The sequence below is a fragment of the Amia ocellicauda genome, chromosome 13, assembly GCF_036373705.1.
Source record: "Amia ocellicauda isolate fAmiCal2 chromosome 13, fAmiCal2.hap1, whole genome shotgun sequence".
Classification (NCBI taxonomy): domain Eukaryota; kingdom Metazoa; phylum Chordata; class Actinopteri; order Amiiformes; family Amiidae; genus Amia; species Amia ocellicauda.
The window spans coordinates 34,164,647-34,190,427 of NC_089862.1; the positions used below are offsets into that span (position 1 = coordinate 34,164,647).

Below are 25,781 nucleotides of genomic sequence, written 5' to 3' on the forward strand. Positions count from 1 at the left end.
GTGTGTGTGTAACCACAGCTTTATTAATGGATGCAAAACAGGTTTAAGACACAAAAAGACTTCTTCATCTGGTGGTATTTATATACCGTTTATTTACATTGCAAAACAAACAAATTACAGCTGGGAAATATGGAAATCACTCCATCGTAAAACCTAGTGACCAGAAACAAAGGTCAAACAAAATAACTTTGGCACACCATCCAGCAGCTTCGTTTTCTTCCGTTTGTGATGCGGTGCGACCGTCCCAGGTCCTCGCCGTTTAAGAAATATATACATCTAGTCTAGAGCAGGAAGGAAAGGACAGATTTGTCTAAAAGAAATAAACGGGTGAGTGTGATTGAGTGCATTTAACACTCGTGACCCTGGGCTCAGTCTCTCGGAGCAGATCACAGCTGGGAGTAAAAAATAAAAAAACCTAACTTCTAAACCAAAATCCCGACTCTACTGCACACCTATCCCAGACAGATTACAGGCCAGTGTTTAAATGCGGGGGTCCTAGCGGTGGGATACACGGGAGAAATCGACAGGGGGTTTATTCTAGTTAAGCATCGCAACCCCGAAGGAACAGCTGGCATGAAACGGTGGAAGGGAAGGAATAAAAGATTTATCTAAACGAAGCAGCATTTCCATTTAGTTTCACAACAAACTTATTTGGCCATTGTGTGGAACTGAACACTTTTTTTGTTCCGTTATCGATCACTGAACTGCACCTGGGATGGGGGTGGTTTGCTATAGCTCATATTTTGCGTACATAAAACGATTGGCAGATGAATGAAACTGTTGTCGTGTTTCACTGCCGTTTATTTGGGGAACAGGATTATCAATTTTAAAGCCATTCAGACAATCTTTATTAATAACCTGGTATTTTCAATTATTAGCACTTAAAATACTGCAAACAAAAAGGGGAATACAACTCTACACATGCAACTGTATTAAAAGTGGAATCGCCCAGTTTTAAAACATTTACATTTTAATATAAAACAGCCATGGTTTAAAACTCTCATTCACACAGTTACAGGTCTCTCGCTGGGCCAATACTGGAGCAGAACCGCTCCTCTGCAGAGAGGTGATTTTGCTGAAACGAGGAGAGAAAAACAAACAAAACGCATGAGCCAGCTGGAGTCAGGGCAGCTCTACACCGAACACTGAGCACGCCTTTCTGAGGGGAAGGAAGATCAACAAAAATTTAACAAACAAAAAAAATAAGCTTCACGTGGTGTATTCTCAACCCGATATGTTTTTCTGGGGATCGTCCGTTCTTCTCCAGCTTCAGACGGAGGCATCCTGTGGTGAGACCTTAGCAGCACTGGAATAGACAAGAGGACGAGAAACCAAACAGAAGCCTGAGTTTCCACATGAATAACGCGCAGCTGACACCGTGATCGTGTGTGTGCCCCACGTGGCGACACTGAACACGCACCCCCTCCGGTCCCCTCCCGTAACCTTCTCTATGAGCAGGGCTAGTTTTGTCCCCGTCTCCTTTATCATCTCGTCAAGTAGCCATAAAGAACAGATGGCCTTTCGGTGTCGGGGTGGGTTGGCTCACCTGTGCTCCGCCGGGCCACACTCTTCCGCCCTCTGGTCCCCGTCTTCGTCCCGCTGGGCCGGGCTGCCCTCCCCAGGGCTGGCGTCCCCGTTCACCGCCTTGTTCTCTGGACGACAGAGAGATGGACGCTGCCGTCATGCGTTTCTCGTGGCCCGGCCCGTCCCCTCGCCTCACCACTAACACGACTCCCACCACACGCAACATGACACACAAACATGGTGCCCTGAGAGAAGCGCACACCTGATTTCCATAGACTATAAATTAATCCGATCTGATGAAGGCCAGGGTTTGGCTCACACCCTCGGGGTTATCTTGAGTGTACAGTCATCCTTCTGTAGGCTAACCACGATATACACATCTGCATCTGCAGGGGACTTCCCTCACGGAGACCCACGAGCGTCCCCCGCGTCTCACCTGTCCCCTGATCCCTGGCCTGCTCTGCCTTCTTCAGCGCGCCCTTCTTGGCCTCCTCGTGCTGCCGCTGCTCCGCCAGGGACTTGTTGAGCACCTGGCTGAGCACCGAGTCGCCCTCACCCACCAGGAACATGGTCTTGAACTTGTTGTAGAGCATCGTGGCCTTGTCCATGATGTCCTGGCTGGCTTTGAACCTGCGGATCTGTGCCGGGAACCAACAACACCATTTGAGTAGTCAGACCCGCGAGAGGCTGAGAGCTGCTCTCTTCCTGCCCCGGATCGTTTTTGGTCATTTTAACTTTCTCACATTGTCTAAGTAGAAACGAAGACCCCCCACACACACCTTTTTGAGCGTGGCGATGAGTTCGCTGTGCTTCTGCAGGTGCTGGGTGGTGACCTGCAGTGTGCCCAGCTCGTCCAGCGCCTCGATGCACTTCTTCACGTCCTACCGAGAGAGAGAAAGAGAGAGATGTGAGGAGGAGATGTTATTCAAACCAACCCATCACCTCTAACTGTGTTTTTCTTCATTTGCGTCGATTCTGCAGTATTTGAGGAGTCCGGACGGGTCAGTGCGTCTGTGAGACTAAATGATAAATAAGTCACAATTGTCCAATCAAATCGTTCTTGCAAAATCAGGACTTATTTATCTTGGTAGGCCAGTCAAATTTACTACAGCGATTGTCCCACTTTAAAATACAGTTTTAAAGTTAAGCAGATTCCCATGATCACAGGTCCGGGTCATCTGAGCATCCAACCCAGAAACGCCCTCGTCCGCAGGATTCGGAAGAACAAGGGGCCTCAGTCAGACCCGAGGCACCGTAAACAATGCATTAAGACCTCAGTTCCCCCAGGAAGCGAGCGCCGGATCTGTGGTTCAGTTCAGTTCTGGCTCCAAGTGGAGAAAATTAATTTCAGAAGAAAAAAAAAAAGCAGGTTTGATTCTGCTGGACCCCTTCCTCCGACAACCGATGAACCGTAAACGCTGCAGTTCGACGTTTGTTGCGTGCGTGCGTCATTTAAACAGAACACCACTGATTGTGACGGACACACAGGAGCTGCCCGACGTGACTTACAGGGTTGTCAATCTTCAGGGATATCTTGATGTCTCCGTGTAGCCTCTGTAGCCTTGCCTCCGTCGACACGTCTGGGGAATCGAGAGACGGAAAGGAGTTTGCTTTACGAAACGCACGCAGTTGATCAATGAACGCTAAAGATATTTTAATATCGAAAAACAAATCTTATGAGATGAAATCACTGCTATTAAAAGTAATAAAACTGTTCCTCAGCACTGTGACTGGGCTGTTATTAATCTCTGGTTAAAAATGCTCTATATCAGTCAAAACAAACCCCTCGGCACTCATAAGCATTAATAATTAAGAGTAACGATGTGCAGAATTAAAACACTGCAGCCGTATTCCCATATGAAAAGTAAAGCAAACTGTTTTATTAATGTATGAATACTTCCAAATACAACTGGAAAACGCCACATAGAAACTCCTATATCCCCCCAAAAATAACAATTTAGGTCATATAAACTCAATTTCCAACAAATAAAACATGTTGCTTCTTATGTACAAACTGACCTTTTATAATATTTTAATAAAAGATGAGTCCGAAGTTTAACCCTTACGAACCCAAGCTTAAGTTTATGTCCCAATCATCTGACACTCAACAGAAGTCTTTTCTCCCAACGAGCCAGGCCACTGTATGTGACACACATGTCCTGCTGGCTTCTCATGTAAACAAAACAATCTCTCTCGAACCCGTGCCATGTGACTGTCGGCCCCGTGACTCCCCACACACAAACTCACCTTTCTTCTTGTCTACTTTCTTCTCCTCTCCTTTCTTCCCCTCCTCCTTGCCCTGCCTTCAAGAAAGCAAGAGGTTTCCGTCATTCCCTTCACGCGAGCAAACTGGACCCGACACGATCGGCATTTAAAACACGGCCCACACTCACTCCGCGGCCTTCGGCTCGTCCTGCTTGCGCCGGCGCTCGTCCATCTCCAGGGCCTCGTGCTGCGCCTTCAGCAGGTTGCGCCTCCTGGCCGCCGCGAACCTGTCGTTCTTATTCTTCTGCTCGTTTATCCGTGAGAAAAAAGCAAAGGAAGATCAGAGACCACGTTCTCCCCAACGCGCTCTTATGTGGGTGACGTTTCCCCGGGGTTTCATACAAACGTCACGCCTGTACGAGCGCAGGAGAGCCGCACATCTCGGCAATCTCTCCCGGGATCGAGGGCGGATCACGCGAAGCACACAGGAAAGGACAAAACGACACAGAGCGGCGACACACAGCCGAGAGACCGCGTACTCGCCTCCTCATCCTCCTCCGACTCGGACGACGTGTCCCCCTTGGCGTTCCTCCTCCGTTTGGCCTCTGGCTCCTTCTTGCCCTCGGCCTCCTCCTTCCTCTTCCTCCCGTCCGTCTTCCTGTCCTCGTCGTTGTCCGCTCTCTGGGCCTTGGCGGACTTGTCCTCCGGGCCGCGCTTCCTCTTCTTCTCCGGCTCGCTGGAGTCCCTGACGGAGCAGAGGATCAAGCGCTTGTCATTTCAGGAGACCGCAGACAACGAACGGAAGAAAATAAAAACACGGGGATCATGCCCGACTTGCCAACGCCGTGCCGAATTTAAAGCGTTTTCAGTCCCCTGCGTCTGATCAAGAGCCAAGCGGCAGGTTTACAGATCCCCCCACCCGGACGGTCTGTCAGTGCGATAGTGTGTCGATAGATAGTTACATTTCACTCCCAGAGCTGCGGGGGTCCGGGGGGCCCTGCTGCTGCTGCTGCTGTTGTAAAAGCAGCAACTTTTCTGCTTTGGGTTTCCGACCCCTGCGCTTCGGAGTGAGCGCCTCGGCCACTGCAGGAGGGAAACCACAAAATCAACACTCCTTAGTGAGTTATAGAAATATTACACACACACACACACACACACACACACACACATTTGATTGAAACTAGCACGCCCAAAAACAAATACACAAATAATGAAAAGCAAGCAGACATTCACGCAAACTGATAGCATTGCCAGCCGTCAACTAACTAGTCGAATAACAACGCGAACTCACAGACTAACGTGTGCAGGAGTCGGCCTCTTTTCACAACCATGAAAAACGTAACTCCTTTCGTTTGAGCAGCTTTCTAAACGTTAAACGCAGTGAAGCGCCACTTTCAGTTAAAAATACCAGAACAACAAGTCGAGACGGGACGGATTCGAAGCCCTAGAAGGCGCGTTTCTTCTGTTTACCTGGAGGGCTGGAGGCGGGGCTGGTCGGCACCTCATCCCTCTCCGAGTCCTGTTCGGTCTCACTCTGCAGACACACACACAACAGGGTGAAGGGACACTGTCTCTTTCAACAGGGTAAGAGACACAAGGCTCGACAGGCAGATCTCTACGTTATTGGCGACTAAATGAGCGCAGCGGCCTCCTCGTCTGTATCCTCTCTTCTGGTCTTACCTTCTTCTTCCGTCCCCTCTTGGCTTTCACCGGAGTGTCCGGGGTTCCCTTCTGGGCCGAGTCCTACACAGAGCAGCGGCAGAGGATTAGCGCACCAGCTTTAGAAACACACCATCATTTAACAACACTGAAAACAGCGGAGGAAGAAAATAAAAACACACACTGCTTTACAGACTGTGGGTTTCATTTCCAGGTGGAGTTTGAGCTCATATTTTCAGGGCAATATACAAAACAAAACCCAAATTAAAACACTAAATGTTCCATTTAAAAATGACTAAAGTTAAAAATAGCTCCCAAAGTGTGTGAAGTTCAGCGTTTCAGAAATATGTTTGACTGTTTCTCTGTGTAGAATATGAAGTGGTGAAAATGTAATGGAAGGAAATGAAGTGAATTATCTGCAGAGACAAGAACCTGAATTATAGTATTTTGAAGCACCCGGGTATTTTTCAAATCTCTTCCATTTTGCACCATATAAACTACTTCCCTGTAGAGACCTCTGTGACTGAACACGTTTTACTGGACTGCAGCGTCCCCTGCTGGAGTAAAGCTGGATTGCATCTTTAACCAAACAAATCGGCCAATTCGAGATGAGCAGAATGGTCATGCAAACCAGGAGTGGTGGGTACAGATTAATTAGTGTCCTCAACTGATTAATATACAGGAGATTTTATAATCAAACCCAAGGTCTGTCATATTTTGTATACAACTTGTTTCAGACCATTTACAAGCACTACAGATACAAAACAGAATGAGAATTTGCACATCCTAATTAATATTAAGACTTGGAGAAAGCTCACAATTACAACGGTGCATTTATATCACATTTCAGGAGGGTATAGGGTAAGATTAACTTCTGAAGCCCGTAAACCTAATCTAAAACCCAGCATGCAAGTGCATTGATATATGTGATGCATAAAAAAGTATTGCATAACACTGTACACAATTCAATGTCCAGATGAGGTCAGCACCCTAGTTTATGTGCAAACTGGTGTCATGCAAGCTTCAAAAACGACTATGTTGCAAAATAACAGATTCCAATAAACCGTACTATAGTAAGTTTAGTTTTATGGTACAACAATGAGTGCGTGATGCTAAGGAAATGTGATTCAAGCAGCATCTTCGGTCTACAATCACATCAACCAGTTAAATACTTTCATATACCCAACCTAGTGTTCCTCTTCCCAAATTAGATCAATGTATGAAAATGCAGCAGTGTTTTTATCTTTAGGAAAACACACTTTGCTTATTGAGAGATATTACAGCTACACTCGCAAAGAAAAAGGCGCCTGTTTTTCACGGTCTTCAGAAACAGAAACCACCCGTGGAAAACGGCGCCGTCGCATCTCTTCGGTGTGGTTAGATTTGAGCGCAGGTGAAGACTCAGGAGCTACTGTTCGGCTTTCACTGGGGCAGGATTTCCTCAACCCGTGTGAGACTGAATCTCCTCCAAACCCTCTGAAGCTTTAGAACAGGATACAGAAAAAAACTGCAGCAGAAACACTGTAGTCGGAGAGGTCCTTTACACCAGCCCGGACCAACCAACACAAGGAGGAGAAGGAACAAAGGGATGGAAACGGCCCACAAGTCCAGTGTGTCAAAATTTTGGGGATTGATCATTTGAGACAGAAATCTTTTTCTGGCATAATATATATGTATATACAGATGGGTGACAAATTAAAGGAAAACCTGAATAAATGAGTGGAGGAACATAACAAATGCAGACGCCTCCAAACAGGTGTACTGCATGATACAATTAAGCAATTAACATCCTCGCATGCTCTGTGGCATGTATACAACCCAGTTGAACACCTATGGGAGATTGTGGACCGACGTGTCAGACAGCGCTGTCCACCACCACCATCAAAACCCCAAATGAGGGAATATCTTTTGGAAGAATGGAGTTCATCCCTCCAGTAGAGTCCAGAGACTCGTACAATCTGTGCCAAGAGCATTGAAGCTGTTCTGGGGCTCGTGGTGCCCAACACCTCACTGAGACACTTTATGTGGGTTTTTCCTTTCATTTTTCACCCGTCTGTATATACCAGCTTTGAGAAGGTCTTCAAGGACATTTTGGGGAAATTAGGTACAGCTGAATAAATGATCACAAAAAAACAGAAATTAAACTAACAAAAAAAATGTACTTTTCAAAGGGATTTATGTATAAAAAAAGATAGAAAACAATCACCTGACCAATGTTCGGCCAAAACAAAAAATGACAAAAAAAAAAAAAATGACCTCACTGGCTGCGGACAGCGCAATGAGTGACCACCTGTCTGTAAATTGCATCAAGTGCTTTGAAAACTAACGACTATGTGCTTCTGTGGAAGTCCCAACATTATACCCAATACAGAAAACAAAAACAACCCCCCACCCCACAAAACAGGGAACATGTCGATCCGAGTGGTGCAGTGCGCCCGAGGGCCAGCATGCATTTACGTACATCCGCAGACTCGGGCATCGGCTCCGAGTCGTCCGTGACCCCCGCCGGCTCGTCCTGCTCGCCCTCGGGGTCAGCGGCTGCCAGGCGGGCGCGTTTAGCGACCTGAGGCAACACCAAACACAACGGCCCAGCCCGGTTAGTGCGGCACGGCCGAGCCCGGGGAGAAGCACGTGAACGTTAACGAGCGCGCAGGAGAACGCGTGCAGAAGGGGTCGTTATGCCGTCCTGTGGGTTGTTGTGCCGAATGACACGGACAACTGGCCTCCGTCAGCGATGGTGCACCTCCTCAGACTCTCCACACAGCACAGTGACGTCTCTGCATCTCCTACACCATCCTGTAACGCCCGTCTTTCCATTTCCCTGAACCCACTTCCTCCTTCACTTGTGCCCCGAGCCTCCAATTTCAAAATATCTTCAGGCATTTAGTAAACAGTTGCACCACTATTGTGCGATTACAGCACTAAAACACTAGCTTCCAAAATTCCAATATCTGGGCATCGCTATCCCCCTACATCACGGGATGCACTAGATCTATAAAGGCTCCCGACTGGACTAAGAATCATTTACGTCCTTACTTTTGTCGTGGAGGATTTTCTCTTCTTCGCCTCTCCTTCGTCCTCCTGCTCCGGGCTGCTGTCCGAACCGGCTTCCTTTCCCATCGGCCGCATCTGTAACGCAAAGGCAACGTTCACAACGATAACTGGAGTTCAGGACTGTGACCGATGCGTCTCACATGACACAGAAACCTGCAAAAGCGAAAGCGCCAAGAGTCTTCAAAGACAGACGTCAGCTAATTCACATCTGTTTTAACTTGCACTTCTGAAAATCGGCGGTTATGGAGTTGTAGACCTGTGAGACTCGGCGTTGCAACAGGCAGTTTATGAAGCGTGAGCCGGTCAGACCCAAGTCCTGCCGTTAACAGTAACTTCCTCCCGAGCTTTACTAGCAGGCAGCGCGACCCCCGAGAGGAAGCCATGACAATGAGGAACGGTAGCACGAGGCCAGGTAGAAAAGCGAGGAAACAGAAGTAAAATAATTGTACAAGGAGCCCAATGTAATGTAATCTATACACAAATGTAACGGTCCTTCAGATAGATCTTGTGTTTTAACTCCAGTTTTGCTTCAGTGGATTCAAGGTGCATTTGCAAGCTTTGCACTCATGCATTGCGCGCTCTGTGTGTTAGTTTTATTATCTCTTCAGCGTTTCTCAAAGCAGGAGGAAGGTGGCGTCGCTGACAGCAGCTGCAGGGGGGAGATCACCATCAGTACACAGACCAGGTCAGGAGAACCGTACCTTCGGACCAGTGAGCTCCACCTTAGGGTTGTTCTCGATCTCCCACAGGCCCTCGTTGAAGCCCTTCCGCTTGTTGGGCTTGCCATATTTGTCTTTGTTCGGTAAATACGGGAAGATGTCTTTGGGGCCCAAGAACGCGCTGTGGAAGGGAACACTGCATTACAAACATATATTGATACATCCAAAATGCCATAATCTAGACATGTCACCAGATTTCAGATGAGTCACAACTGAATTTAGGCCAGAAGCCTAGCGAACCTCTGGGAGCAACTCATTTCGGGCAGATTACACAGAAACACATTGACACAAAAGATGAAATCCCCGCACAGGCCGTATCTGAAGCCAGCAGGGCCCGTACTCACGTCTCATGCGTGCCGAAGAAGAAGATGGGCAGCTTGGCGGTGGACGGCTTCACGGCTCCATCGGGGACTTCGTCGATCTGCAGCGATAAGAACAGCAGCGAATAAACAACCGCCACGCAGGTCCGGGCTGCGGTTCACAAGAGACGCACGCTCTCCTGACCCAAGATGATCAAAAGACACTCATTAAAAATAAGGTTTCGCTTGCTTTATTAGTTTTAACGGCACAGACGGTGGGTTACTGATCTCTGGGGGGGAGGGCAGCTTGGCCATAGTTTGCCCGAAGGGAAAATAAATACCCACATGTCACTGAATTTCTGAAATAAAATAGTTCTATATAAAGCTATGGTAAAGTCAGAAATATATACAGAATATAGTTCTGGGGGTGGAGGTGTTAAAAACTCATGCGTACTTTTCCAAATACTCATTTCAGAGTTCAGAATGAATTTAAAGTCAAAACTGTCATTTCTAATGCAGCGTTTTGGTCATAAGTATTTTTTCTAAGTAGACCCACACACAAACTGATCCGGTATAGCGTAGGTTCTGAGCTGGCCCTCGTGCGGCCCGGTGTCTGATGACAGAGATGAGATAGGCCCTTGTTAAAAACATGTGGTGCTCCCCTGACTTAGGGCAAATACGGTATATTCATATTTTGCATTTGACATGATTGCTTGTGGAGAAGCTCTGAGGTGTCTGCATGTGCAGATGAAACTCAGCTGCCACCTACAGTGCGGCATTGAGCTGCCATGATGCGAGCAGTGCTTTGAAGACAACACCGGAGCATTTCCTGCACCACCCACTGAACACTGACTGTCAAGAGGTACCACTGGTTTTCACTACACTTTGTGCCCATTACACAGCAAGAGCAGGATATAATACGAACGCATCCCAGACACTCTCATTAAATCCCAACCGTCCGCAAGATCTTTACCTGGATGGACCAAACAGGCCACAGAATAAGACGCTTAACACACAACTGAGACTATTAAGGTGACAGTAAACATCATGATTCACCAATCAGGCACTGCAGGAAGAAAAGCATACTGTATGTGTGTGTGTAGGAGGGGGGGACCTTCCGTTGCTGTATTCTGAACCTACGGCATCTTAACGGAAATTCTGGCGCCGTCCTCGTTCATCAGGGACACAGACCCACCCCAAGGGGCTGGCCGGGAACGCGGCAGCCGCCACGAACAAGTCAGAGAGGGGTATCGTTCTGACTGCGTCCCTCTCCCTAGTCAGAAGAGGCAGCTCAGTCTCACAGGTCTTGTCGAATGCTCTTCCTCCATACGGTTCAGACTGCCAGACCGCACATAGTTGTCCTCAGTGCAGCTCTACAACCTCCCTCCTGGGCGCCGGCTCTTTGAGGCAATACAGCGTCAAACTAAATCGGTTGTATCTCGCGTCTCTGAAGATCCTCAATCCGGCCTTTTGTCCGGCGCTTCTACTGCCCCGAGCTCCCAGTCTCTCTCCCCTCTCAAACGAGGGCATCACGGCCAAGTGTCCACTTTCATCACCGGCCACCCGCTGCTTGACCTACTGATGCTGAACACTTCCTCGCCTCCCCTTTCTATAGCTCTAACCTCTCTTCAGACATACTCAATCTGCCTCTCGGTCATCTCCTCCGGGACACACCCACATTCACCAAAACACCACCTCTCTCTCTTACTTTCCACTCCTTGCTTATGCCACGAGATGAGGACTCTCCAAGAGCTGCCCCTGTCCGCAGAGATCAAATACACATCCTGGTGCATGGCTTCATCCAATCAATCCGATCTCCACTTCTACTACACAGAGTAGCCACTGAAGATCTCTCGAAACATCCCTGCTCTACTGGGTCCAAACAGCACCTGCAAACCCCACCATCTGTCTCCAACTTTACAAATCCAACACACAACCTTTGCGACTTTACGTTCTTGCATGTTTGGTTTCTGGAGGAATGAGAGATGCCTCGGAGAAGCAGTCAAACAAAATAATTTAAAAATAAAGGAGTGAGTGCCGAACACCAGGTGGATGCTACTAGTATCAAATACTAGAGGCAAGGACACCATTTGGTATAAACTTACCCGGGCCGGCCAGTGTGGATAGCCTTTCATCTTGGCGAAAATCAGATCCCCCGACTTGAAATCTCGAGTCATCTTCGCTGGTTTCTAAGTGACACCTATTTGGAGCAAATGAAGAAACAAAGTGAGCACATCAAGCCCCACACAGTTTGCACACAGTTTGCACACAGTTTGCACACGGTCGGGCCGCAGAAGCGTGTGCAGCTCAGCGCCTCAGTCGCAGAGAAAGTGCAGCCACCGCACGGCAGCACGGATGTCATCCGGCCGCACTGCCTCCATGCCACGGACTTATTGCTCACGTTCAGTTTCAAGAGCCCCCCCGGCAATGCAACTGCATCCACACAGACGTGCACGCAAAATAAAACCAACGGCGGCGTCTGGATACACGGCCACTGAATACGGGTGCAGACCGGTACACAACAGGCCACCTCGACCTGCACTGGAGCTGCCGTTTGGGAGGCTGATGGACCCCTCCCCCCCATGCGCACATTGCTCCATACAAACACACAGCACACGCATGTGCCGCGCACATAAACAGCAGCTCGCCCGCACCCCCAGCCCGTTTTAACATCGTGCTCTACCAACCACTAACACATACATGGTATTATTTATATTATTATCAACATGTCCTATTTCCCGGTGAAGTCATGCCCGCCTCCTGCACAGAAAAACATCCCAGTGCAGCTTCTTGCGGTGCACGGTGCAAAGCGTGGCGTTGTATCCCTCTGTGTGCAATACGTGTGGATAACAGACACTTTTCGGACGCGTTTGAACCAGGCAGCCCACGCTTACTCACCTCCACAGCCGAGTCGCGCAGCAGCAGCTCAGCCTGCAGCCGCCTCCCCGCTCCCGCGCAGCTCGGCCCCGGGCGCCACCACCGCCGCGGCCGCACGGGGGGGACGGGAGTCTTGTTTACACGCGTTAAACGTGTCCTCGCAGCTAAATAGGTGTATTTTGTTGCACGTTCAAATGTGTTGGACGAGTGTGTGCTGATATTGATTTAAACCCACCGAGAGCAGGCGAGCAGGAGTCCGAATCGTGCGTGCGGGCAGGGCGTCCACCCCTCCGCACAGACGCGCCCACAGGGTGCAGCCACTGCGCAGCGGCGGAGCTGGAGCCGAGCTCAGTTTAAATGGGCGCTGGGCTGTGCGGGGCCCCGAGCGGCGAGCAGGGTCGTGCAAATGGGAAACGGCTCGGCTGGGAAGAGACCGCTGTTAACGTGGATGCTGTTGGGCCTCCAGTGACATTGCACTAACCTGGCGATTGCTTTTGCTTTTCCAAAGGCTTGACCCGCTGCTGTGGAGGGTGCACAGGAACAGACACGCACACGGCTCCGGTGTCGGCGGTTTCCTCTCCTAGAGCAGCGCGACGCTTGTGCACACAATAAGATGCAGCTGCATGCCTGCTGGTGCTGCGGCTTGTTTTCTAAATGCACCTCTTACTAAATGCATTCTGTAGTCCACCCCACACTTTAAAATAACCTTTAAAACCATTGAAAACGTATCAATTAGTGTACAGTTAGCTGCCAGATCAGCACACAATCCCAAATCCCAACACCTGCACTTGTGTAATGTGAGGACAATCTATATAATTACACCTGCCATATTCATAAATAAGCTTTTTTTTTAAAGTAGTTGCCAGGTGCATAAATGGCCCCAGAAAGCTTCTTGTGTTTTATCAGATTCAAGACGTTGGTCTCATCCTACAATCCGTCATATATGAAAACCACAAATATTAAATAATGAAACTGCATGTTTTCACCCACTATTTAAAACGCCTGTCATTATGTTGCCCTGTGAAGCAATGCTTAGCAACAGAGAGTAATTGTACACAGATAAGGTCCATTGTTTGCTTTCTGTATTGTGTCAGGAGCAGCTATTGAAAGTGTACATTGAAATAAGAAACTGGAGCTATAGATAAATAAAGGAGTCCTGCAGATTCTATATATTCTGCATCCCCTGTACTATTGGTATCACAAAGGGACTCTGTGTTTTTTAGGTAACAGAAATAGACAAATCAGTCACTCAAATAACACTATGTCCTTTTATCTGGGGGCTTAATGTAAGCAGAGTGCAAGAGAGGAGGTGCTCCTTGAGGAATTTAACCCCCGATTGTGAGCAGTAGTCTCAAGGAAATCATTATAACCCCGGGGTGAAAGAGTGCAGTATTAAAGGCTATTGTCCCGCTGTACAAAAGCTCTCTTGTTGGGCAGTGGCTTGGAACAAGCGTCCCGCTGACACTTGTGGGACTGTGTTTAATCTGCCGCAAGAGTCCTTTGGCAGAAGTCTTTGGTTTGCAGAGATGCCAAATTGCCTTGCTATGTGTCCATGACTTCAAGTTTTGGTCACAGAATAGTAGGATGGTTCACAATGACTCACTATACCATCAAATAAGACACAATTAAAACAAATTGTATCAGGAAACTGTTCCTTTTTATTTGATACTATTAGTTTCTCCTCAGCACTAGGAAAGGATCGATGCAGAAATGTCTTGGAGGGTGGAGGTGGGGGCCGAAACATAAAAGCAATCAAATTGCTGATAAGGATGTGATTTAATGAGTCATAACACCAATTCTACCTGTATCTTTGACACCACCCTTATAAACACCGAAGAGTTTTCTAAAAATTCCCCAAACTGTCAATGGGAATCCCATTATCATCCAAGATGCCCAGTTATATTATGTGCAGAACAGTTCATGTTAAGAGGTTACAAGATACTGTGCTGTGCTTTCTTTGAGGGTAAGCTTGATCTATAACTTTGTTTTTGATGCAAAACAGATTCATTCCAAAAGGATAAATCCTGGCATGCAGTGATTGTATTTGGAAATAGCCTAAAAAGTTCCCCTGTAATAAATTAATTATTCAGCACATTGATGTTAAATGCAAAATCTCAACGTTTTGCAGAAATACTGTGATATCTTTTGGGTGCCTAACCCCTTACAATATGACAAAGTGTTGTTTTTCAAGTCACAGAGCTGTGCAGCACATGTGACCAGAGACGCACTGTGCAGATAAGGGCCAGCGCCAAAACACTGCACAGAGGCGGGCTTTGCCAGGGTGCAATCCACAGGGCAGAGATATTCACTGCGGGATGGGCAAAGTAGCACTTATGCACCCAAGAAGGCAAACATACCAAAGCAAATAACAGTTCTGCTTCTTTTAATTGAAACATCTAAAGCTGTAGTCTTCATTTAAAGCATCTCTGCAGAGCCACTCAAACCCAATTCACTGCCGACCTGCTGCACAAACCCTGCCGGGTGGGCGGGGCTGTTATTGTTCCCTTTAAACGCGTCATCAGGGGGCGCCGGCCAATCGGAGACGCGGAAGAGCGACGGAAGTGACCGTTGTAACTCCCAGCGGCGCAACATGGCGTCAGATTTAAACGGCCTGTGCGGAGCTGTCACTCGGAGCGGGTGAGTCTGAGGTGCTGTAAACACGGCTGGGACTAAATAAAGAAACCCACACCCACGGGCGTTTCGATTTGAGTCAGGGGATTGAACACGACCTGCGTGTAGAGACGGTTGTTGTCTGGATCGGATGCTGTGTGTGTGTGTGTGTGTGTGTGTGTGTGTGTGTGTGTGTGTGTGTGTGTGTGTGTGTGTGTGTGTGTGTGTGTGTGTGTGTGTGTACACATATCAGTCACTGTTTTCAGTTGGGGTGGGGGGGATAACAGTAACCGCCACCGTTGTTTATGTTCAGATACATCCGCATCTTGACGCGCAGGGTCTGTCTCGGTGTCGTGATTTAGGTGTCGAAGATGGGGGTGCTTGTGTGTTTATAACGGATCGTGATGCTGGTATTTTCGGGGTCCGAGTGAGGTCCCCGAGGTCGGTTCACTCATCCACCAGCACGGCTTTATTGATTATTGCGATGCATCGACTCAAGTGCTTGGTTTGGGCTTTGGGCTGGGTTTGTCCCAGACGATGCTGCTCTGTCACTTGAATGTCTTCAACTGGTCCCCAAAGACTGACTCTAAATGAGGGGCCCCTATGCTTATGGGTTTTGTAGCAGTTGAGCTCTCAGTTACTTGTTTAAATTAACAATCTGCTTAGATTTGAAATTGTGCAATAAAAGAGTTGGTTCTTTAATAAGTTATTTATACAATTCTATTCTTAACTTAAAACCCCTCCTGTTTAAAATAATGAAAAGGCTCTTATTACTTAAATTAAGGGTTCAATTAAGTAATTGAGAGCTGGGTTGTATCAAAAACCAGCAGCGTAGGGTTCTGATGTCCAGGTGGTTTTGGAGGTCACACTTCTATCACCAATTTCCCTGGAAGTATTGAACTGAAAACAATGAAGCAATTCAGTCATTTAGAAACCAGTGGAGCAATTGTCTGAATACATACAGATTTCAATAATTCTCTTGGTTGAGCTGCTTAATTGATTAATAATCAGTATTTGAAATGGTGATTTCAGAAGATTAAGTGGACCAGGACCAGGGTTGGAGACCACTGGTATAGGCATTGTCAACAGAGTGGGTGAACAGTTTTCACATACTTAGCTGGTATGTCACAAGTTTTATACCAAAATACAATGCCTTGGTAAACACAGGTAGTATTCAGTTAATTATTTAAATTGGTTTCATCCATGGCACTCCATCCCTAGAGGAAACAGACTAAAAAATACATTTGCTGGAACTAGATCACATATCAGATCAACTTGAAAGGCTGGTTCTTCACAGCATGAGATGAGACTCCAATTACATTAGTGTTTAAATCTTCCTATTGTGATGCCATTGCAGGTAGGGTGTCCTCAGAGTCCGCGCCATGACTGAGCTTGGGACATCTGCGCTGAGAATGAGAGAGACCGAGAGGAGCCCGGCCAAGCCCAGGGAGGCCGGCCAGTCTAAACAAGGCAGCAGGACGCCACGGAAGAACAGCACGAAACAGAGCGGCGCCAGGGGCTCGGCGGACGAGATCGCACGGTACTGACCCGCTGCATGATGCCTCTGAGAGTCCTGGGCTTATCATACGGGCCTAGTGCCAACAAGACAAACTACACCAGAAATGCACCAATGATACTTACTCAGGGTGTGCGATTTTATTATTTTGTTGTTGTTGTTGATCGTTCCCTCCAGGCTGAAAGAGGTAATCGTTCGGCTGCAGAGTGAACGCGAGAAGAATGAGGGAAGCGACTGCATTTCAGACCTGAGGTGGAAACTCAACCAGTCGGAGAAGGAAAAGCTGCAACTCGCTACCAAGTACAACGAGGAGGTGCGTCTCCGTGGCCTCGTGTGTTCAAGAGTCACAGGGCGGCCGGTGCCGGGGATCATAAGCAGAGGAATGATCTTAATGTATCATAACTAGATGCCTTCCTGATAGACGTTTCGGCTCTATGGCAGGTTTATTACTCTGGTTGCTTATTGTCGGTGACGGGCATTGATTATTTGATATCTCAGTCAATATGATCACATTTCCAAGTTGATTTATGACCCAGAAGAAAAGAAAAGAATTGTAATTAAATTGGATGTATTACCCAGTACACAAAGCGGATCGTTTGTTGTTGACATTAGAGCTCTGTGGTCCATAACCCTCGTGCTTTAACTCCGCGTGAATGTTTTTGTCCTAGGTGTCCCAGTATGAGAGTCACGTGGCCAAGCTGCGGGCCCAGCTAGAGCGAGGGGAGGCCCAGCGGCAGAACCTGGAGTACGAGATCGCGGTGGCGCGCAAGGATGCCAGTCTGGAGAGGAGCAGCGCCGAGGACAGGGTGGCTAGCGTCCGGGAAAAGAACGAGCACCTGAGAGGTATGTCCACATCACGAGTCGCCTGGGACGACCAGGGATACTGGCGAACCCCTCTGGGTCGTGTGCAACTTGTTTCTGCACTTTCATCGTGTGTGTGTTCTTGTTATATATAGTCCAAAACGCCGAGCTCCAGCAGCGTGCGTCCGACCTAGAGAAGGCGCTGCAGATCACCCAGCAGGCGCGGGACGAGGACCAGAGTGCTCTCCAGGCGGAGCTGGAGGAGAGGGACCGGCTGCTGCAGACCGCCAACACAGACGCCGAGCTGCTGGCCGCCGAGAAGAGCCGCCTGGAGGCCGTCCTGCAGGTCAGTGGTGGCCAGGCTGTCCTTACAGCCCTCTACCTTCAGTGTTCGTTTACAGTCGAGAGGAGCCCATTCGCCCCATCGTGCTCGTTTGGTGTCCATTAATAACTAAGTGATCCAAGGATCCTATCCAGTCTGTTTTTGAATGTTCCCAAATTGTCTCTCCAGACACATCGCTGGGGAGTTTGTTCAGATCGTGACGCCTCTCTGTGTGAAGAAGTGTCTCCTGTTTTCTGTCTTGAATGCCTTGAAGCCCAATTTCCATTTGTGTCCCCGGGTGCGTGTGTCCCTGCTGATCTGGAAAAGCTCCTCTGGTTTGATGTGGTCGTTAGATTTCTGGTTAGATATCTGATCAATCTGGTCGACAGTTTTATTTTTGCTAATGATCTGTCATTGACTTTAAAACAGTCCAAATGAAATCTCTGGCCGGTTTTCCGTGTAATGAGACAAATTGTCAATTTCTTTTATTTGCTCGTTTGTATTGGTTTAACTGAAGGATTTTTTTAAATTTAATTTTAAAATGGTACGAAACAGGCACAGGATAAATAGTTCTTAATGAAGTCGTCTGGGAATGACCGCGGCTGCGTTTGTTTTCAGTGACATGGGGCGTTGACTTCGTGACTGTTCGAGGACGGGGAGACAAACGAGTCTCGGGGGTGCGTGATTCGAGACGAGGCGCTGTCGTTCTCTATCGCGGTGTCGTGCACTAAGCTTCTGACCAACTGCACGGACACAAGTTGTGTGTTGATCTGCTGTTGGGCAGGAGTGTGATTATTATGACTAGATCTTATTGGCTGAAAATGTTGAGAAGTCTGGTGTCCCTCTGAAGGGCCTAGAAGACATGGCAGCCCGGCAGCGGTGTGAGAGAGAAACCACTGAGCGGCCTCTCCCGGTCTGTGCTGAAGGAAGCCGAGATGTTAAGAGTGCTTTCTCACAGAGCTGTACCTAAGACCACGAGGAAAGACATGTCCTCAGTCATGAGCTGTGTTTATTGACCTCCGTTGTTAAAATAACCCCCTAAGAGACTCACTAAATGTCCTTGGTGTCGTAGCGTATTCTCTATTTCCTGTCGGTGGGGTGACTTGTGCTCCGCCGTCTGTGTTTCTGTTCTTGCTGTGAAAGGAGGCTCTCGTCTCGGAGGGAGTGATTATTCACCTTGTTTATATATCTGGACCGCATTGCAGTCTTGTGCTTTAGGTGCTTTCTTTTGGGAATTGCGTGCTTGTGTCTGGGTACTTTCTGATACTAGTATATTATATACTATAGATGTTATATATATATATATGTATATTGTATTGGCTTGTTTTACAATATAAAATATAATCTATTAACACCTGTAATGTAATGGGAACGGTTTCGTCTAGCTCCCTTCACAAGGCTGACCTCTAGTGGACGCCGGTAGAATTACAATTCTCTTGAAGGAAATACAGGGTTGGGAGACTTTTTACTTTTAATTTGTTCACATAAATGGACGGTTATCGAACTGCAGTGCGGTGCGTGTTGTGACATACATTGATATATATTTTTGGTGAAATAACAGGTAACTAACATGAGAGTTGAATGAATAGAGGCCCCTGTTCGTACATGCAGCTCCGCGTGGCTGATCGGTCTTCGTGTGTCCCTTCGTGTGGACAGCGGAGGCATGTCAAGATGAGGACAAATACTGTGGCAGCTGGACGGGAGTCACGCCCCGGCCGCCGCGGTGTTCGTCCCTGTCTCGTCTTGCGTGATGGCCTCACTGATCATCCTCTCTCCGTCCTTGTCCCCAGGAACAGGAGGACACCCTGCTGGAGCTGCACGGGAGGCTGAGCCAGGCGCAGAGGGAGCGGGACCGGGACGCCGAGGCCCTGAGGAGACGGGCCAACGAGCTGGAGCACAGCGCCGACCGAGAGGAGCGGCTCATGAGGGAGCTGGAGGTGGGGCGGCCCTGTGCTCTCGATAAGCGACCTTTGTCATTGTCAGGGGCTCACAGGAGTGGTGTTCAGGCGTGTGTGGAGGAGTGTTCAGTCAGCAGCTTCAGGCTGGAGTTGGAGGAAAGTGCAGACTGTGTCCCTCTGGTGGATAAACTCACGAACTGCAGTTTTAGAAAGTCTGCACTTTGCTCAGGTTTGCTGAAACTGTTCAAAGTTGAGGCACCGGCAACAAATTGTGTTGTTTGTGTCTCCAGACAGCCACACAGAGAGTCAAGAGTCTGGAGGAGAGTGTAGAGTCGGAGCGGGCCGCCCACTTAGAGTCCAAATTCAACTCGGAGATCGTGCAGGTAAGGACGCCTCCCTGTGAGTCCTTCTGTTGCTGTTTGTTGTGGCGCCAGTGCTGGGTTTAGTGTATTAAACTGTCGTGTTATGACTGTGCAGCTGCGGATCCGGGACCTGGAGGCGGCGCTGCAGGTGGAGAAGGCGGGCCAGGCCGAGGCGCTGTCCAGCCTGGAGCTCGTGAGGACGCAGTTCAGGGAGGTGGAGAAGGCCTACGAGCGGGAGAAGGACAGAGCCGCGGAGGCGCTGGACAGACTGCGGCAGTGAGTGGCTTCAGAGACGGACGCCAGGGCGCCTCGAGGCTGGGTCCGCAGAGCTGACGCTCGTAATGTCTCCCCAGGCTTGAAAAGGAGCAGCTGTCCACGCAGTCTCGGCTGGGGGAGGAAGTGGAGGAGAAGGGAAGGGAGCTCGCAGCGCTGTCGGAGAGACTGCAGACCCAGGAGAGGCTGGCGGCCGAGGCTCGGGAGGAAGCAGAAGCGGTGCGTTTTTGTGTGTTGTTTCCAGGGTGGGGCGTATACTTGTAGCCTCTTACTGTAACCCAGGGGTCTCAAACCCCCTGGGGGAACGTGTTTATGCTGGTTATCGTTCCACCAGAGTCCTCAATTACTTAATTGGTCTAATCGTTTCATTAAACACCTATCCAGGCCCCAGGATGTTTTAAGTAACTGTACCTCGAACCGAAAGCACTTTTAGACCATCAACAGTGAAATACCTCACAATATATTTTCAATATGTGAAACTGAATAACTCATTAGACCAATTAAGTCAATGAGGACTCTGGTGGAACGATAACCAACATAAATGCGTTCCCCCAGGGTCAGTAGATCACACGGCTAATTAAATTTTCTGTGCCTGTTTAACGTTTAGTGTAATGAATGCCGTGTCCCTCCTAGCTTTATATGGCACGGTCGTGCAGACTGTGGCGGCAGGAACGGGCCAGAACTTTTACAATCCATGCAGGCGAAGCGGGGGGCCGTCGGTGCTTCTCGTTCAGTCAGAGGGCAGACGCAGGCCCTCTCCTTGGTGGCTATGCAGAGCCCTGCGGGCAGCAGCGGGCTCACTGGGTCGGTGTGTGACCCAGCCGCTGGAGCGCTGCCAGGACGCCGGGGTTACGATCTCCGTTTCCTCGCGGCCGGCCGTGGAGGGATGCGCAGCGCCTACCCTTCAGCGAACAGACAGAGACCTTGACGCCGTGTCTATGCTCTGAGCGCGAGGCCTCCAGCAGCCCTCCTCGCTCCCGGAGCCACGCTGGGCAGGCTTTTGATTTCCAGCCCAAAGAGTTTCAAGGTTTTATCTGGGAAAACATGCTGGAATGCTAAACAGCAGAAAGGGACTAATTAACAGAGATTGGAATTCAGATTTGAAAAAAACTGAAAATAACGTAGCGTTTGCTGTCAAACCGGGACAGGTTAACACATCACTGACTTGTGAAATATAGACTCGGGCTGTTCACACACTATCACCTGTCTGAAGTCAGATTCATATTAATGCTCTAATATATTCCTATAACATTTATTACAATTGTGTGCTTAAATATTATAAGCTGTTTTGGGGTGAAAAAGGTCAACTTCTGATCGGCTCTGACCGGATTAAGCCTTTAACTTGCCTTTTCTATATTCGTTTACCAACGATGTTTTTTGTGGAGCCAATTAATATCGTTAACTGAGAGACCACAGTATTAGTCCTTTAATCTTCTATTATTTATGTATTTATCCAGGGCAACTTCCAGAATATAAGAGCAATGCAAAAGTGCAAAAAATTACAGATCAAAACATAATACAATTACAGCTCCAAAATTACACAAGTACAATAGTACAAGGTTTATTAACTAATCACGATATCCGTTTGCAATGAAAATGAGACGACACTTTGGCCCTCTGTGGACTGAGTTTCAGACCCCGGTTGCTCTCTCCATTTCTTACGCCTGTCCCTTAAAAAAACGCATCCCTAATGCCACACACAGATCACTACACTTCTACACACGTCAGTGCCGTGTTTTAATGTGTAAATGCCTCCATATAAAGGAGGTTAATGACATACAGAGAGAAACGTGCTGGAAGGGCAGGGAAAATAAACCGGCAACGACTGGGAGGAACGGAGACCCTGCCAAATACAAACCTGAACATCTGACCTCTCCTTCCCCGTGTTTTCTGTGTGTGCTCGAGCCACGGCAGGGAGGCTGACACGTTCTTGGAAGAGCGCTGCACAGTGCCTGGTGCCGAAACAGACAAGGCAGGAGTCTAGTGTAGAATAATAACACACAGCAGCAGCGCCGGGGGGGGGGCCGAGCTCTTTGTTGTGGTGAGGTACCGGTCTGCTGCTGGCACCGAGCCGCCGGAGGGGGGGGAGAGAGAGAGAGAGAGAGAGAGAGAGAGAGAGAGAGAGAGAGAGAGAGAGAGAGAGAGAGAGAGAGAGAGAGAGAGAGAGAGAGAGAGAGAGAGAGAGAGAGAGAGAGAGAGAGAGAGAGAGAGAGAGAGAGAGAGAGAGAGAGAGAGAGAGAGAGCTCTCTCCGCATGGGACTCTATTCAGAGAGAGTCCGTGGGCCCGTCCTGTCCGTTTTCCCCTGTTCAGGCTTTCCAGAGGCCGCTGCCAAGCCGCCGGTCGGTGGGAGATGGGAAGACATTCCTCACATCCTGCGGTTCCATCGGGAACGCTTGGTTAGAGATAAAGGCAGGCTCTCACTGTGGGCCGAAGGGGAGACTGAAGACAATGCACTTGATAATGCAATATGGAGTGTTGTTTTCTGGACACACATTGCGCTCGACACGGTGACCACGGCGGCTCTAAAGTTTCTGCCCTCTGGAGCGAGTGCCTGGGAGATCAGACATCTTCTGAGGGATCTGCAGTCCCAGTGTCTGTGCAAGAGCAGTGTCTCAATTTATAGATTTAGATTCTTATCTGAAGTGTGCTTTTAAATCTACTGTAGTTCAGCGATTAATGATGGGGCAGCCCTATCGAGACATTGCAAATACCCCGGTGACTTCACAGCGTGACTTGGCAGTTTCAATACCTGCGATGCCTTGTGTTTTATATAACTGATAACGTGGGTTGTGATTAAAAGCAGGTTTGGCCCGAGGTATCGCATCATGAATACGGGGAAAGAAAAACGGCAGTGAACGGAAGAGCAATAAAAGCGTGTGAGAGAGTTTTTTTGTAATGCCAATAAAGCACCTTAAATAAGAACATTGGAGAGAGAGCGTGTTCTAAAGGAGCACAGAATTCTAACGGGCTGAAATCATGCCTGACGTGAGAGACCTGAGGGATCATGTAAAACGCAGCGAAAGAGCATCAGTTAAAATTCCAATAAATATCTTTTTAAAGTTTATTATTTGTATTAAAGTAAACTTCCTGATTAACAGCACATTTATATTGTTCTTGAATTATTTTTCATCTCTGTTTTTGCGTTTATGAAACCTATCCCCATCAATTAAATCTTTTCATTTAGCAGGAATTTCAACTGGCACTTTTTATCTCTTGTGCAAAGCGAGGTTTACTTTACTCTATTTATATTTATACAGTACATTCTTATAAAAAAAAATAATAAAATGCTGATATTTTAATATTTTAACATGATCTCATTCGCTTGGGTTGCCTTTTACTCTTTACACAATGTCCCCACCTAGTGCTATAGGCCTCGACACAGACGCGCTTTATGCTCCTCTATACGGAGTTAAATAAAAATCCTCACTCGGATGATGAACGCCGCCTCGTTTCCCCCAGAGAGCGCCGGCAACTTCCCCGCCTTCCCAGAGATGCTGGGAGAGCAGAGCGCAGCCCGTCGGCGCTGATGTTGTACGAAGGGCACCTTCCCAGGGTTCAGTGAGTGATGGCGTCCTTCAGCAGGCTGCGCGCTTGTGTTTGGGGGGTTGCCTGTAATGTGAGGGCCGGTTTGATTGGCATCCTTCCTGTCTCCTCTTCTTGGCATCTCTTCAGTGTTGGGGGGGCAGGGTTCAATTGGGAAGCAGAAGTAATTGCCAGTCAGGACAAGCGCGTGATTTACAGTGTTTATTTTTGGCAATGCCGGAATCGCATTTGTCTGGAAGTTTTATTTATTTATTTATTTATTTATTTATTTATATTTTTTTCTACTCCGAAGTTTCATGCCCAACATATGAACTCTTGCCTTCTCTTCCATCGTCCACGTTATCCGATCCTTGCGTGTTGCATTGTTGCTGAAACCCTGCAGACACTGTAGCTTGAAGTAAAATATCGCCTTCGTTTATTTATACACATGAATGCGTGTTTATAATTGTAACATTTTGGTTTTAGACGCCTAATATAAGCTGGTTAAGAAGGAGAAAGAAATGAAGTGTCATTCGTAATTGTGACGGCAAATGACACAATTATTGAAAATGCACACGCTTTGTCAGTTAGCAGGGTCAGGGGTCGCCGAGGGTGGGAGGAGAGCACCGCGGTTCAGATCCGTCCCTTTGGTCTCAATTGCATCGCAACATCTGCTGCCAATGTTCATTAATAAGCCGCATCGGGCCAGAGCGTCGGGTCAGGAGACGCGCAGCAGCACGTGGACACGCAGTCCTGTTCGGGGCTGGAACTGGGCAATGAAAGCTGACAGTGTGTGTTGTGGAATTGCTACATTTGTGCCAAGAAGTTGTGTGTATTTGACATATTTTCAATCGCAGATCAAGACTTTTTCACAATTACACCTGTAGTCTTTTTAAACGATTCACAATTATTTATCAGATTTTTAAAAGTGTGTATATGAATATGTAGCCTTTAAATGCACTGAAATGCAAAACAACAAAAATGGCTTCTCAGGAGAGAGATTGTAGATTGAACTTCAATTCCTTTTAAGGAAGCAAGTAATATATATTTATTTTACATTTTCCTTCCTCTGGTGTGCACTCTTCCCCCTGTCCTCCATGATTTTAAGAGTGTGTGGATGAGTAAAGGTAATCTTCTGTCTCTCTCTGTGTGTGTCTGTGTGTGTGTGTCTGTGTGTGTTTGTCTGTGTGTCTCTGTCTGTGTGACTCTGTCTGTGTGTGTGTCTGTCTGTCTCTGTATGTGTGTGTGTGCACGCGCGCGTGTGTGTTTGTCTGTCTCTGTGTGTGTGTCTGTGTGTCTGTGTGTCTGTCTGTGTGTGTGGTGTGTCTGTGTGTCTGTCTGTTTGTGTTTGTCTGTCTCTTTCTGTGTGTGTGGTGTGTCTGTCTCTGTGTGTGTGTCACTCTTGTGTGTGTCTGTGTGTGTGTGTGTCTTTAGGCGCAGAGACGGCAGGCCGGTGTGGAGGAGGCGTACGGCGGCTGTGTGCGGGAGCTGGAGGGGCTCTGGCAGCTCTGCGGCGCGTCGGGCCCGGGCCCGGCAGGTGAGTGTCTGAAGGCGGGGGATGACAGATGCTTCTGTCAGCGTTCCAAGAGTCGCAGCTTCGCGGGAGATGTGCAGCTGCCTCCGCTCCCCCCCCACACCCCCGCGCTCGACAGGTGATGATCCGATGACAAGACGGGAGCGGTCCTCGCAGCGGTGCGGTGACCAGGCTGGGTGATGGAGTGGGGCCCCGCTGCTGTTGGCCCCCCGATCTGATTTATAAATGCCAGGGTCAGTGTGGTAGGACAGGGAAAGGGCTCTCTTGCTGGGCTGTAAATCCAGCTGAGCGCCGGGGCCTTACAGCCTGCCTGCGAGGGGAGCAGATGTTTTGCTCGCCGCCAGCCAAATCTGACGCAACCTTCAGCAACTTGGAGGTCAGGTCTTCAATGAGGCGGGCGCGGGACGATTCCCGAAGCAACCGCTCCAGCTCCCGAGCAGCAGCGCATTCATGAGGCGAAGAGAGGTGGGCACAGGTCTGCGCGGTGACCTCTCCTAAGCCCGCCGGGGAGGGTTTCTCTGGCGCAGAGAGCGGCCGAGAGACACCTAAAGGTGGCATTCGATCCCCACAGCGTAGATCTGCTCACTTGTGGCACGTTGCGATGT

General features: G+C 48.5%; 2 protein-coding genes across 4 annotated transcripts in view; one reads left to right on the top strand and one right to left on the bottom strand.

Annotated features, from left to right (window-relative positions):
- Positions 1-57: 57 nt before the first annotated feature.
- psip1a (PC4 and SFRS1 interacting protein 1a) lies at positions 58-12,637 on the bottom strand. Of its 3 annotated transcripts, none has more exons than XM_066720699.1 (17): positions 12,359-12,637; positions 11,566-11,660; positions 9,506-9,582; positions 9,144-9,282; positions 8,425-8,517; positions 7,850-7,951; positions 5,410-5,472; positions 5,200-5,263; positions 4,692-4,812; positions 4,273-4,474; positions 3,918-4,033; positions 3,772-3,827; positions 3,034-3,104; positions 2,304-2,405; positions 1,961-2,162; positions 1,547-1,652; positions 58-1,306 (listed from the first exon to the last, which is right to left on the bottom strand). In XM_066720699.1, exons 2-17 carry the CDS (start codon positions 11,635-11,637, stop codon positions 1,270-1,272), a joined length of 1,623 nt encoding a protein of 540 aa, XP_066576796.1. In that variant the 5' UTR covers positions 11,638-11,660; positions 12,359-12,637; the 3' UTR covers positions 58-1,269. The 3 variants fall into 3 exon arrangements, with proteins under 3 accessions (XP_066576796.1, XP_066576797.1, XP_066576798.1); XM_066720700.1 differs by lacking the exon at positions 12,359-12,637 and adding an exon at positions 12,161-12,338; XM_066720701.1 differs by lacking the exon at positions 7,850-7,951 and having other exon boundaries at positions 12,359-12,636.
- A 2,254-nt stretch (positions 12,638-14,891) lies between these two features.
- The window catches only part of ccdc171 (coiled-coil domain containing 171), a 79,261-nt gene continuing 68,371 nt past the window's right edge, over positions 14,892-25,781 (top strand). Inside the window, exons 1-10 of the mRNA XM_066720703.1 lie at positions 14,892-14,974; positions 16,305-16,487; positions 16,641-16,776; positions 17,132-17,306; positions 17,420-17,610; positions 19,377-19,523; positions 19,775-19,867; positions 19,962-20,122; positions 20,200-20,338; positions 25,077-25,179. Coding sequence (XP_066576800.1) covers positions 16,330-16,487; positions 16,641-16,776; positions 17,132-17,306; positions 17,420-17,610; positions 19,377-19,523; positions 19,775-19,867; positions 19,962-20,122; positions 20,200-20,338; positions 25,077-25,179 — 1,303 coding nt within the window. The 5' untranslated portion in view covers positions 14,892-14,974; positions 16,305-16,329. The remainder of the gene's footprint in view (positions 14,975-16,304; positions 16,488-16,640; positions 16,777-17,131; positions 17,307-17,419; positions 17,611-19,376; positions 19,524-19,774; positions 19,868-19,961; positions 20,123-20,199; positions 20,339-25,076; positions 25,180-25,781) is intronic.